Consider the following 13159-nt stretch of genomic DNA (forward strand, 5'->3'; position numbering starts at 1 on the left):
TTTCAATAGAGCTCTTCCAATAAGGCAACTCAATACTTCCAAACCGTTTTATTATAGTGCTATTTACTGAAATGTCGTTCAATGATTTCTATTACAATTAGGTATTTTCGTGACAGCTTAAATAAGACATCACTCATTACTCAACAGGACAACGTCAGGGGCAGCTTGAACAAGAATATCTACTAATAAAGTAATATAGCCTCAAGGCCAATCTATACAATAAACAACGCGGTCCCGTTGCCGCGCTTGAAAATATCCCATGCTTCGTAATCATGCATCGGATACGACCAAAACGCCAGTGCCATGATCCTCGACATGGTCCTTGCTATTGTACAAGCGACCAGATGATCACATGTGTGCGCCCCTTATCCTTCCCCTTTGCCCCAAATGACTTTTTTTTTTCTTTCCCACACGCCTAATGCATAGTGAGTCCGGAAGTGCGACGTGAAGCCTCACTACAACCCAAGGCCATTAGTCATTATATCCTAAATATCATTTCTTAGGCCTCTACCCTAACTTGGTTATTTGGCTTTTCCCCAACCTTGTCTTCTGCTGCTTTCGAGTCTTGACTTGACCCCTGTTGGCTCTCGGATTCCCGCTCTTTTTGCGCCTCCTTAGCCAAGTTTTGTATCTGCGATTTATCTTGCTCCCATTGAGCATTAGTATCACTGAACTGTTCTTTGACCTTCTTCTCCCGTTCCTGCTTTTCTTTCTCTTCGGCCTCCTTAGCCTGGCGCTCTGCTTCCATTTCCTAATCTTGAATTAGCATGTATTTCAAATACAAGGGTTAAAATTTGACTTACCTCCATGTGCCGAATATCGTCTACGCTAGGCTCGTACAAATGCCAAATTGTGTAATGAGGAAGACCAACCACGGAGAATTGCATGCGTTTAGCCATCTAAATCCACCATTAGCGTTAATTTATATATCAATGAAATGGGCATTACCTTGCCGAATCCTTCAGTTTCTGCGTGCTTTTCAAAACTGAAGGCAGGGAAATGGACACCCGACCTGAAAACTCTGGCCTTAGCCAAAATACTAACACCACCGACGCCGTCGATTTCCATTTCCATATCCGGGTCACCATAGGGATCGCGAAGATAAGCCAGATGAGGCCGCCAAGTAGCATATTCGGCATATCCTTCCACGATCACAGCATCTTCATCGAGAGTGTCGGCAAGAGCCAACGCCGTTTCCGACTCCTGCCACGAATTTAAATCGTAGGGCTGTTCGCCACCAAGCCAATCAGGAAGCGGTCGCCAGACGTCTATATCACTGTCAGTAACGAAAGGGGTAGAGGTAGATTACAAGGAGGCTTACTCGGTACGATAACGTCCTTATTATGACGCATCAAGTCCTCTAGGATAGTAAACGGTGCGGTCTCCACGTCAACATCTCTCCAGTAAACCCATGAATGATACGGACGGAGAGTCGCGCTCAAAAGCCAGTTGCGTGCCTGTGCCATCAACTTCCGGCGACTTGCCTGCGCAGCAAACCCATGACGACTCTCAACATCCTGGTTGACTTTCTGACCAAAATCCTTTTCGATGATTGATATTTCTCCATAGGGCTGTTTCGGGTCCTCACTAGCTTGTAGCGCTTCCAGCTTCTCTACAAGCACTTCTAACGTCCTATCCTTCGAATCGGAAACGAGGAAAGCGAGATCGATAAGATGATGGGGGTATGTAAAGTTGCGGAGGTGCGAGAACATCATATTGAGATGGGGTTCGGCATCTCGTAATGGAACACATAGGAGGATACGTTCTTCTCTTTCCCAACCACGAGCGGTACCCTGAACGTTCGAGAGATCATAGTAGCGCACGGTGTCCATCAAAACATCACCACTTGAACTGAGAAGGCCTAGGGAGAATAGAGAAGTAAAGGATCCACTCCCCGGTCGAATAAAGAACCAAATCAATACGATAACAACCGCAATTATGCCTAATCGCGTCAGTAGACTTCTTCGTCGACGAGCGGCAGGTGTCGAGGCGCGGGGTTGAAATCTGGTAAACATCTCAGTCAGAAACGAATTAATATTACTCATTATTCAAACCTAAGAACAATGTCGCGTTAAGGTCGGAAAGGGTCCACCAACCTATGAGGAGAGATATCGAAAGTGTTGGTATTGCGTGGATAGCCATTGGAAAATCCAGCGGAATGATGCCGAGGCATCATCTTGGAATTGGTCGAGGATGCATACGAGGGTAACATTCGAAATATGTGAACGACCAGGCCGACGAGAACGACGCGCGCAAAGGGGTACTCGAGATTGCAGTGAACGGCACGACCCTTATTTCGAGACGGGCGCCGTTAGGGGCTGGAGTCTTAGGCGCGCAAAGAAACTCTTATAAATTCATGAGTGAGGATACGACTGTTCAGGTTTGGAAGTTGGAAAATCTAGGTCAGAATTGACTAGATAGAGGATGAGGTACTAGGGTCAATTCACGTCGTCGTCGTCGTCGTCACCATCAAAATACATGTCAATGAAATGCAACGACAGTACGAAGTACAGGGGAATAATCAAAAAGGTGTCGAGTTCGGAAACCTGCTAATTGCGCTAACGTCTATCGCCTAAATTAGAACACTGATAAGCATGTAAACAGAACAGGCGAAGCCTTGCCAAGACAGGCTAGCCAGTTATGGAAGCGGTTTCAGATTTAGTCTGCCTTCAGACTTGTGCACGGTCCATTTTATTAGCTAATGGGCGGCATTTCAGAGAACCTTGCGTAAAAATACCAAATCACTAAAATCACAAATATTTCATATTTCTTCGTAAGAGCGTTGTAAGCATGCAAATATCTACTCGATGCCACGCCCCTATCTTTTAACAAACATCTAAAAATTCGGTACTCTTTATAAAAGAATCTCATATCAAATTATACTATGGAGTATACTATATACCTTGTCACATAGAGCAAAGACGCGTTTAAACACCAACGTTTACATTTACCAGTTGTCTCCTTTTCGCATGGCACTTTTCATTCCCTTTTCCAAGATGTTAATATCTTAAGACTTGATAAATATACACCCTATTTTAATTTACGGTTTACTGCAATATCCTTTACTCCCTAATACGTACCACACACAAGTATAAATCTGTTGATAATGTCCTTACCAGCATGAGCAGATAGTGAACCGAGCGGCTCCGGGAAACCTCACATACAAGCAGATATCATCTATAGCGCTTAATATCTCACGTTTATCGGGACGAACTCGCCGCATGACAAAACATCAATGAACGCCCCCCAATAGACTCGAGAACAATATCTCCCGAGAAAAACCCCTATGTTATGTGCAACCACCTTTTTCCAGTGGCAAAGTAGCCAACGAATACTTCATCTCTCCAAGTTACATGTTTTACAACCGTAAGTAGCTTTTCAGTGTTGGTCGGCAAGAGACTCGGGGTAAGCAAAGGCTTGGGACGACGGGGCTTTCTTTCTCCCGAACCTTTCTCTTACCTGTTGTGCTCTGCGTTCTGCTACTGTCAACCTATTTCGACTGAACGTACCAAAAGTCAGGAGGATGGCAACAGCTCCAATAATTGTGCATACCCGCATGTCTTCCTTGAACGCACCCGCGTACGCTAGTATAGTAGCCTCTAGCTGAGCCTGCTGTTGAGACTTGCTGCCACTTTCAAGCAACGGAACCTCGCTAGGTTGGCCAGGGCCGCTCTGCTCTTGAAGCTTAACACCCAAGATGGCCGATGAGGCTGCAATGCCTATACTACCTCCCAAAACTCGAACTTGGGCCATCAAACCTTGTGCAGGGGCTGTCAAGTGGTCAAAAGCGGCCTCGGGAAGGTTTTAATAGGTGGGAAACTTACCATGGTCTCTGACTGATGAGTGAAAGGTCGCCACCATTGTTGCTGTTGATACAACCATTCCAAAGCCCAAGCCAACAAAAACCAGAAATCCCAATGCTTTCTGTTCAAGGTCAGGTGAGTTTGAAAGAGTTGATAGAAGTCCGCAACCCAGAACTACTAGAGATGTAGCAACGAATAATGTCTCAAATATTCTGTCTTTCTTTCCGTTAAGTGCCCCTGCGACAAGAGAGCCCACAGCGCTTGATCCCAGCATCGGAAGCAGCATAACGCCAGCAAGAAGGGCACTCTTGTCGTTCACTACCTGCAACCTAATTGGAAATGCATATATAACAAGCATATAAGGAAATCCCATGAATAAGGTATTAAGCACCGCTGCTGCGTACACACGGTCACGCAGCAAACGCATAGGGAGCGCTGCGTCTATAACATCGCCCAACTGCCGATCAATGAAGACGGACCATGCGAACAGTCCTAGCCATGAGATTACTCCGATAATAAGCGGAGCGATGAACACGGGCTTCGACCACTGATCTCCCATCATGGCAGTATTCTGAAACGGGAAGACAACTAATACGGCAGCTGCAATTAGAAGCATCGAGCCAATATAGTCCAGTTCCCTCCAAGATCTTCTTCCCGAATTAGGTAAATACTGAGGTGTCGGCCATGTGAAGTAGAACAAGAGAATCGACACTGCGCCAATAGGCCCACTAGACGTTCCATCAGTAGGTAGGTTTAGAGAGTCCCCTGACGATTAGAGAAACGCACTTGATCCAGAATACCCATCGCCACGTTGTATACTCGGTCAATACGCCGCCCAGGACCGGTCCTAAAACACTTGACATGGTAATCACGATTCCGACTAGACCTCCAATAAAGCGTTTTATCCTCTCCGGTGCAACTTCGGGGAGGATTATCATCGTGATGGAATACAACCCTCTCAAAAGTCAGTCGTTTTATGCTAATCGTATAAGTTGTCACTCACCCGAACCACCAAGTCCTTGCAAAGCTCGACATGCTATCAGCTGAACCAGATTTTGGGCGAACCCGCACGCAATCGAAAATGCAACGAATATGAGATAGGATGCGATGAAGGCATTTCGACGGCCAATTATATCAGAAACCCGAGCTAACAAAGAAGCACATCCGAGATACACCAAAGAATAGGCCAAGGCGACCCAGTTTATAGATTCCAAATCACCAAACTCAGTCGCTATCGCAAAGATGCTCGTGGCGACGATTGACGTATCGAGGAATGATAGAAGTAACCCCACAAGGAGCCTGGTCCTATGTTAGACGAACGGCTAGACGCTGATCAATGTCCCAACCTACCCAATACTAAATAGCCAAAAGCGTAGCAGAGGCAATTCTGGGCGAGTAATCTGGAGCTCTAAGCTTGAATCGCTCGAAACGGGAGCAAGAGTTTCGGTGTCTTCGCTTCTGCTCGTGGGATTCGTACGTAGCTCCATGGCAATGTATTCGGTGGGTATTGGCATGTTTGCTTCTCAACGTGGGAGCACTTCGCCTTTATCAAAGAGCTTGAACAAGGAAATACTCTACTCGAGGTATATGGTGCTACTATCCCCGCCTACGCTTAGATACACATGTATCACTCTTATAGGCCGTCGACAAGTGTACCTAAGTTATGCCGGTAGAGAGACGTATGCTGCGCATCTCGAGTATGGAAACCCGAGTGTCCAATCGCTCGAGGCGAATGCCAGACAGCAAGAAGGTCTTAGCAGCGCTTCTTACAGCCATATTTGCTTTTCGCGTTGATCCCACTTACACGCTTACCGAGACAACGTTTCTATGGAACCCCGGCAATGTCGCTCACGTTTGCTTGCAGCAGTGTGCAACTCCAGCCCCACCTGATCCCATTTCGAGATATCCTGGGGTAACCAGTTCCAGTCTGTTGGTAACATCGTACCCCTTAGACGTCTCACATGGCCGTATTAATCCCACTAAGGTATCGTCTGTTCATACTAGTATTCTTGACTAGACTCATCTTAGAAAATAGTCACCTATATATTCGATGGCTGTGAGCGGGAGGCCTTAGTTGCCTCTTAGCTACGAGCAGTAATTAAAGGACAGGTTTCAAGCAGGTTTGATAGTTAACACTTGCGTTTTCCTACCTACCTAGGTATGTATTTACTTATATATAATACTACGCACACTGTCACCATGCTACCAGTTAGAAGCTAGTACACACAGGGTGAGATTCCTCAGGTAAATGAAAACGATTCACAGAGTCTTTGTCACATTCTGACATCCCTCACTCGGGATTTGCCCCAGGCTCACACAGCATTTCGGCACCGTTGTATTAGTTACGCACTAGCGACGAGTACAACAACGCCGAGCGTTTCCAATGGATCCTCAAGTTTATATTTACTTCACCAAGTTCCACCCGTTTCACTCGACGTCCTGATTCTGTCTTCCCGTACGCGGACCTGAATCATCTCAACAGAACTCAGAGGTTGAGGTTGAGAAACACTGTTTAAGCTTGCTTCACGGTTGTGTTCTGTGGAGATTTTACTCATGCTGACAATTACATACCCAAAGACCGCCGGCCTATCAAATATCGCCTCATTGAGTAAGCTGCGAAAAAGAAGAAAAGGAGTTCATGTCATTTTACAGTTGCTACATCGTCATATCTCGAAACCTAATCGATTGTGTGACTTGAAGCAACATGAGTTCTCGGGACCGGCTGCAAGGTTACCTCCGCAGACCCATATCAGAGGCCAGTCGTAGTCTAATAATTCCTTATTTTTTATGATAGGGACCATTCTTATTTCTCTTTATCAAAGGTGGCCTTGCCGCCGACAATTCGATACCTGTATTTCAAACCAATTTTAAGTGCCAAATATACAGATATTTTCGTCCTAATTTTTCTATAAATATTTGGCTAAATATCACCGCCATGGGTTACGGAACTATCCAGAATGATATATTACGCAAGACTTTCTATACCGAGGCACAAGTCTGTGGCAATGCCAACTAGCCGCTAACCTTTTCTAATTTTAACCTATCATTTTTTTTTTGAAAAAGGTTCAATCCTACCTAAATAGATTATCTTTAAGCCTTTTTTTATACCCTTTGCATAAGCCACAATAGATAGAGTGATGTTGGTTGGTAAGGTCATGCAGATCAGCCATTAAGATGATTCGTTAGAAAGATAACATCTGGCTTTGTCACTGTTTTAAATATTATGTACCTATGCACATGCCAATTTGTGATGTTTGATAGGTACCTACCTTTATATCTAAGTTAACAGAACAAATTAACAATATATTTTATACTTTTTCTATAATACTTTTATTTTATTTCTGTCGGAAGATACCAGTAGTAGCAAACATTGTTATGTATAACTGCCCAAATACTACCTGTTCGAACTATCCGTTTTCTCTTAAACTAACTACCCAATTTTGCATATAAATGATGCATATAAGGCATAGAAGGTTTCAAGGATGGAAGTTCTAGGATCTTATAATGGCATCGTCTATGCCGCATGCGATCTATAGAATAGAGCTCTAGTTAGTACGAATTAGTAAGTCATGTAGGTACGACTTGGCGATTGGAGTAAAGTATGGCGAGGGCAGTTCCAATGCGGAGTGAGTACCCATGTCTTTAAGTGGGCTTAGAAGTGAATTATCAGGCCATTTTTTGAAAAGTTTGGCAGAGGATTCTTATCTTCTCTCCAAGATCAAGCTTTCCAGTAAATATTCATTTGTGCTTGGGCAATACAGTCACCATGCCCCCCAAGAAGGTTGAAGCTGTCACGGACAATGTCGTTGCTTTCGGAAGGGTTCGCAAGAACCTAAAGATGGGATGCGTTGGTCTGCCTAACGTGGGAAAGTCGAGTCTTTTCAATCTCTTGACCGAGCAGAGCGCCGCTGCAGAGAACTACCCCTTTTGTACGATTGAGCCCAATGAGGCGAGATGTGCTGTTCCCGACGCTCGATATGTAAGTCGAGATACTCTACAGAAAGACTCCCAATGGACCAATGGGTGGCTGAAGTAGGGAATACATGTAGGACTTTCTCTGTGACCTTTGGAAGCCGCCGTCCATGTACCCAGCGTATCTGCAGGTCACCGACATTGCCGGTCTGATCAAGGGTGCTTCCCAAGGAGAAGGACTTGGAAATGCCTTCCTGTCTCATATCCAGGCCGTCGACGGCATGTTCCACATTGTCAGGTACAGCATACATGGCTGAACTGCCGCACCTTCACGCTGACACGGACTCTACGACAGAGCATTCGATAACGATCAAGTTTTGCATGTCGATGACTCGATCGATCCCGTCCGGGACTTGGGTCAGTTCAGCCGAGCCTCTCGAGTTGACGAAACTAATCGGTGCATCTTCTAGATACCATCCAAAGCGAGCTTTGCAAGAAGGATCTCGGTTTGTATTGCCCTCTGAATCGGCTTCGCACCAGCTAACCCCACCCCCACCCCCGTTTTAGACATTCTGCAGAAGACAATCATCGCCGAGGAAGCAATCGTCAGAAAGGCAGGTGGCAAGTACAAGATGCTACCTCTCTTCACAGAGACAACGACAAAGATCCGAGCAGTGAGCCCAGAATTTCCAGTCTCATAGGTCCAACCATTTTAAATATGCTCACAATCGTGAGATAGATGCTGGAGAAGGATCAGCCAGTCAGAGACGGAAGCTGGACACCGGCCGAGATTGCGCTCATCAACGAGAAGATACAGCTAATCACCACCAAGCCAACCATATACCTCGTGAACTTGACAATGAAGGACTACCTCAGACAGAAGAGCAAGTACCTGCCGCCCATAGCCAAGTGGGTCACCGAGCACGGAGGCGTTCCCCGAGACATCATCCCCTTCTCTATTGAGTTTGAAGAGAAGCTCTACAGCATGAAAGATGATCCAGCTGCACAGGCCGAGTTCCTCAAGGAGAGCAAGGTCAAGTCAAAACTGGACAAGATCATCACTGAAGGATTCACAAAGCTCGGCCTGCAATACTACTTCACCGGTCTGCTCACACTTTGCCACCCCTGGGTGAATTCCGCGCTGACTTGTACGTAGCTGGTGAGAAGGAGATCAGATGCTGGACTATTCCGAGGGGATGCCTAGCACCGCAAGCTGCTGGAGCTATCCACGGCGATTTCGAGAGGGGATTCATCAAAGCTGAAGTGGTCGCCTACCAAGACTTCCACGATCTCTGCGAAGGCGGCAAGTCCATGGGCCCAATCAAGGCTGCTGGAAAATACCGACAAGAAGGAAAGTCTTATGTAGGTACTCAGAGACCCCTCCTGATGCTGCAGCAGCTGACTTTATTTTCTCCCAGGTTGTCCAAGACGGAGATATCATCCATTTCCAATTCAGTACGTTAAAAGCCGTCACCGATACTACTCTTTTACTTGTATTTATTGTAGGAGAGTGCTGACCATCTGTCTTAGACGTTTCAAATAAGAAATAGATTTACCTTATCGAGGCCGGCGGCTATGGAAGCTCGGATAGCGACCAGTTTCAACAACTGGCCCATTCAGCTTGGGATATGTTAACCGCAGACTCCCTGACCTTTTACCAGGACCACAAACATCTATAGATCATAGTCCTGCCTTGGAGACTGTTCCTATTTGGCTTGAATTTCCTCGGCCTCTGCTCCTTCAGTTTTGAGCTACTACTAGTATCATTTACGAAACTTGCTAGGTATCAATCAAAGACTAAATGGGATCCCCATGTCAGTATAAAACAATGCTGTTCTTTGAGCAGACCCGGGGGGAAAGGATCTCTGCCCGACGCTATAGTAATCGATATTGGAAAGGTTGGGCTTATGGCTCGGAAAGTAAAATCAGAGAACTTCTCGAAGCACCTCGATAGATAGGTCGTGACAGCTAGCGATAAATCAACATAAACAACCACCTATGAATGCTACGAGCTGACTCTGCAGTTATTTTTCATCCTGAAAATGTTTCCGCGGAGGGATGCTCTAAACCCACTCATCCGGGGCGGGTTAGGGCGTGCCCTCTGTTGCCGAGCTGATGTACTATAAATCCCAGTCTTAGAGGTTATTGAAGCCTTTTATACCAGTATAAGTCAGCAGACACACCCGTGCGAATGTTCGATATTGCAAAGTATCTTTGATTTGGTTGGACGGGATTTTAGGCCCCTCGTAATATATTATAAGTGCCTACAAGTTATCGCACAATATGTCATATCGGAACGTATGTAAGGATTCTTCCACTTATAAAAATGCAACTTTTCTACTTTGTATCTCACAGAAAGAGACAAATAGGGGCTAAAGTAATCAAAAGGTACATAGTACATATATCCACATACACTTTATATGGTCCACTTTAAGTTTTGGAATGGACTCGTTTAATTGGGCCGACTTAGGTGTGGTGTTCGGCAACAGCCGTCATAACTATCTGGCAGCCGTGTAGCTGCCATGCGGCTAAACCCCACTAGCCACCCGCTCTGCCACCCGCTCTGCCACCCGCTCTGCCACTGTACCACCTGCACCTTGTGAACATTAAACCTTACAGCATTCCCCGAGTCGCATTTGCCTAGAATAACGAATAACGAACATTTAGAAGACCGAGTTCATACTATTTAAGAACCTTAGTTCAACCGTATCCTATTGAGAACAACATATTCAAGTCTCAAAGTTGCTCTAATATTTGGGTTATTGGCCGGTGCAGTCGGTCGGACGATTCTCACATCAGCGGACCGCCCTGGAAATCAGCAAAGATGACTGAGATCGTGACGAGCCAAATGCCTCCTGTTCTGCACGGGCCGACGGAGAAGGAGAAGAAGTATGACAGACAGCTTAGACTATGGGCTGCTAGTGGTCAAGCCGCTCTTGAATCGGCCAATATCCTCCTCGTGAACTCTGGCGCCGGCACTGTGGGCGTAGAGACACTAAAGAACCTTGTCTTGCCAGGTATATCTTATACTCAGCTCAATCTCTCGGACCTAAGCTCATATGAAAATATAGGTATAGGAAAGTTCACGATAGCAGATGATGCCATAGTGAACGAGGCTGATTTAGGAGTCAACTTCTTTCTTGATGAGAGTTGCTTAGGAAAGCTCAGGTCAGAATGCTGTACGAAGCTACTCCAGGAGCTAAACCCAGAGGTCCAGGGGGAATGGTTCCCAAAGGAAGAGGTGCGCAAGGTGCACCCGGTAGACGAAGATAGCAGTGCTAATATGATAACATAGGGTATCCTGGATCTACGCAGCGCTCTTGAGTCTTCACCTACCTTCACTCTCATCATGTACACGAATCCTATTAAAAAGGAACTTCTTTCGATCATAAAGTCCTATGCCAGTCAGAATAAGACTCCGCTAGTAGCTATTCATTCTGCCGGGTTTTATTCTTATTTTCGTATTAGTCTTCCAGGAACCTTTCCAGTAGTCGACACTCACCCCGAGGTAGACAAGACAACAGATCTTCGACTCCTGAATCCCTGGCCTGAGCTCATCGAGTTTTCTCGAGATATGACGAAGGATATTGATGCTCTAGATGACCATGAACACGGACATTTGCCGTATGTCGTCATACTGCTCCACTACCTTGAGGAATGGAGACAATCACATAACGGCCAGAACCCTACCAGCTACAATGATAAGACGGCATTTAATAAGTTTGTCTTGAGCAAAGCAAGGACCAATAACCCAGAGGGTGGGGAGGAGAACTTCCAAGAAGCCGCTACTGCTATCAATAAGAACATCAAGGCTCCCGAATTAGAACCTGGTGTACAAGAGGTCTTTAATCATAAAGTCGCAAATGAGGTATGATCATATGGTGTGTATAGGAACTGTTCCAGACTAATGTCGATAGATTGAGCTCCAGTCGTCTTTCTGGGTTATCGCAAAGGCGATTGAGGCATTCTACAACAAACATGGGTGTCTCCCCCTATCTGGGGCCTTACCCGATATGAAGGCCCAGTCTACTGTCTATGTCAAACTGCAAAGTATATACAAGGCAAAAGCTCGGCGAGACGCCCAGGAGGTACTAGAAACTGCCAGGGCCTTACCTGGTGGCAAAGACGTTGATCCCGCCGAGGTAGACCTCTTCTGCAAGAACGCTCGATTTGTGAAGCTCATCAATGCAACGCCAACGAGTGAAGATCTCGATGCAATCTTTGGTTAGTGGCAACCCATTCCATGACTTGTTGAAAAGTGGGCTGACCTCCTTTCGATAGACGCTGAGACGATGAACGACGAGGCGGCCGAGGCTATGAAGGTCGAGACCGAGGGGGCATTTACTCTCCCCATGTCTAATTTATTCATTTATCTGGCCCTCGTGGCGACTAGCCACAGTATTGCGTCTACCGCCGATGAAATCATGAGCTCCATAAGTAATTTAATACCCAAGGCGGCCGGGAACAAGAGAGTACTGGAAGCTTCTCAGGAGGTAGCACGAGCTGCTGGCGGCGAACTTCACAACATATCCGCCCTGACTGGAGGAATGGTTGCGCAGGAAATCATCAAAATCATCACGAAGCAGTACATCCCAATTGAAAATACCTGCATATTCGACGGCATCAGTAGCCGGTGCCAGGTACTTCGGCTATAGTAGGTGGACCCCGGGAAGGTGACAGCCAGCTAGCAGAAGATATTCCCATAGGCATATCATCCGCAGATCCGGGTTATTCATGGAGAAGTTGGAGAACTTGTGGAGAATCGTGAAAAGCCTGGAAGCTTGGCAAGCCTGACGATACTACATATTCACACCATCTCACCTTCTGGCTGGAAAAGGCGGGGGATATTATTGTCGGACCGTAGACCCTCTGCGGTAACGCCAGACACAATGTACGACAGCTACTAAATGTAGCCTAATCGCGCCCTCGGTCAACGATGAATAATTTTAGCTTTGCTGACTGCTACTAGAGAAGCCTATCTAGTTGGATGAAGTCACAACCAGTTACGTTAAACCTGGAGTGCATGCTCGTGCGTAAATATCAATCCTCATGAATGGTCAAAGTGATGGTGTGGCTGCCACATGCTTGATATTGGCCATGAAAATTTGGGATACGTATGTCCACTCCCCAATACAACTGTACAGTTGAAATTCCTCTGGATCAGATCTAAGTGGATGTAACTTTCAGGTACGGAAATATTATGAAACGCCAGCTATCCTTCTCCCGGATTTCGCACATAATATCCCTATTATCCCTCCCTAAGTACGACTCTACCTCTATTAGTAGAACGCGCTGGTCGGTTTTTGGCCGTTACATGTAGCGCTGTCCTATAACTTAGACGCTCTATGCATGACAAGGGTGGGTAGTTCTTAAGAGGTATAATCATGCCTGTCTTCTACCCCGTGTAGTTCATAATCAGGGTACGTAAGTCAAGGCCCTGTTAA

The 13159-nt window shown here is 46.0% G+C and overlaps 4 protein-coding genes across 4 annotated transcripts; 2 read left to right on the forward strand and 2 right to left on the reverse strand.

Moving 5' to 3' along the window:
* Nucleotides 1–73: 73 nt before the first annotated feature.
* On the reverse strand, nucleotides 74–2212 carry F4817DRAFT_367666 (glycosyltransferase family 62 protein; the record flags this gene model as incomplete). The annotated part of the gene is made up of 5 exons (XM_049307157.1): nucleotides 74–751; nucleotides 804–899; nucleotides 949–1268; nucleotides 1322–2004; nucleotides 2097–2212. 5 exons carry the CDS (start codon nucleotides 2210–2212, stop codon nucleotides 500–502), a joined length of 1467 nt encoding a protein of 488 aa, XP_049156125.1. The 3' UTR covers nucleotides 74–499.
* A 1166-nt stretch (nucleotides 2213–3378) lies between these two features.
* Nucleotides 3379–5317, reverse strand: F4817DRAFT_318866 (major facilitator superfamily transporter; the record flags this gene model as incomplete). Its single annotated transcript, XM_049300982.1, has 5 exons — nucleotides 3379–3770; nucleotides 3825–4531; nucleotides 4590–4758; nucleotides 4807–5102; nucleotides 5154–5317. The coding sequence occupies 5 exons, from the start codon at nucleotides 5315–5317 to the stop codon at nucleotides 3379–3381; spliced, it is 1728 nt and encodes a 575-aa protein (XP_049156126.1).
* Nucleotides 5318–7384: 2067 nt separating this feature from the next.
* Nucleotides 7385–9893, forward strand: F4817DRAFT_346821 (GTP-binding protein YchF). The gene is made up of 9 exons (XM_049304468.1): nucleotides 7385–7782; nucleotides 7853–8013; nucleotides 8071–8132; nucleotides 8186–8221; nucleotides 8283–8389; nucleotides 8455–8818; nucleotides 8872–9077; nucleotides 9134–9170; nucleotides 9246–9893. Exons 1-9 carry the CDS (start codon nucleotides 7570–7572, stop codon nucleotides 9263–9265), a joined length of 1206 nt encoding a protein of 401 aa, XP_049156127.1. The 5' UTR covers nucleotides 7385–7569; the 3' UTR covers nucleotides 9266–9893.
* Nucleotides 9894–10261: 368 nt separating this feature from the next.
* F4817DRAFT_220394 (uncharacterized protein) lies at nucleotides 10262–12883 on the forward strand. Its single transcript, XM_049298808.1, has 5 exons — nucleotides 10262–10732; nucleotides 10787–10956; nucleotides 11011–11583; nucleotides 11633–11939; nucleotides 11997–12883. The coding sequence occupies exons 1-5, from the start codon at nucleotides 10540–10542 to the stop codon at nucleotides 12368–12370; spliced, it is 1617 nt and encodes a 538-aa protein (XP_049156128.1). The 5' UTR covers nucleotides 10262–10539; the 3' UTR covers nucleotides 12371–12883.
* The last annotated feature ends 276 nt before the right edge of the window (nucleotides 12884–13159 follow it).

Source organism: Daldinia loculata (genome assembly GCF_022478755.1).
Source record: "Daldinia loculata strain CBS 113971 unplaced genomic scaffold F4817scaffold_51, whole genome shotgun sequence".
NCBI lineage: Eukaryota > Fungi > Ascomycota > Sordariomycetes > Xylariales > Hypoxylaceae > Daldinia > Daldinia loculata.

Coding starts and splice junctions, on each gene's coding strand:
- F4817DRAFT_220394 (XM_049298808.1), top strand. CDS start 10,540: ATGACTGAGATCGTGACGAGCCAAATGCCTCCTGTTCTGCACGGGCCG. Junction 10,733..10,786: donor AAAGAACCTTGTCTTGCCAG/GTATATCTTATA, acceptor ATGAAAATATAG/GTATAGGAAAGTTCACGATA. Junction 11,940..11,996: donor AGATCTCGATGCAATCTTTG/GTTAGTGGCAAC, acceptor TCCTTTCGATAG/ACGCTGAGACGATGAACGAC.
- F4817DRAFT_346821 (XM_049304468.1), top strand. CDS start 7,570: ATGCCCCCCAAGAAGGTTGAAGCTGTCACGGACAATGTCGTTGCTTTC. Junction 8,390..8,454: donor CAACGACAAAGATCCGAGCA/GTGAGCCCAGAA, acceptor ATCGTGAGATAG/ATGCTGGAGAAGGATCAGCC. Junction 9,078..9,133: donor GACAAGAAGGAAAGTCTTAT/GTAGGTACTCAG, acceptor ATTTTCTCCCAG/GTTGTCCAAGACGGAGATAT.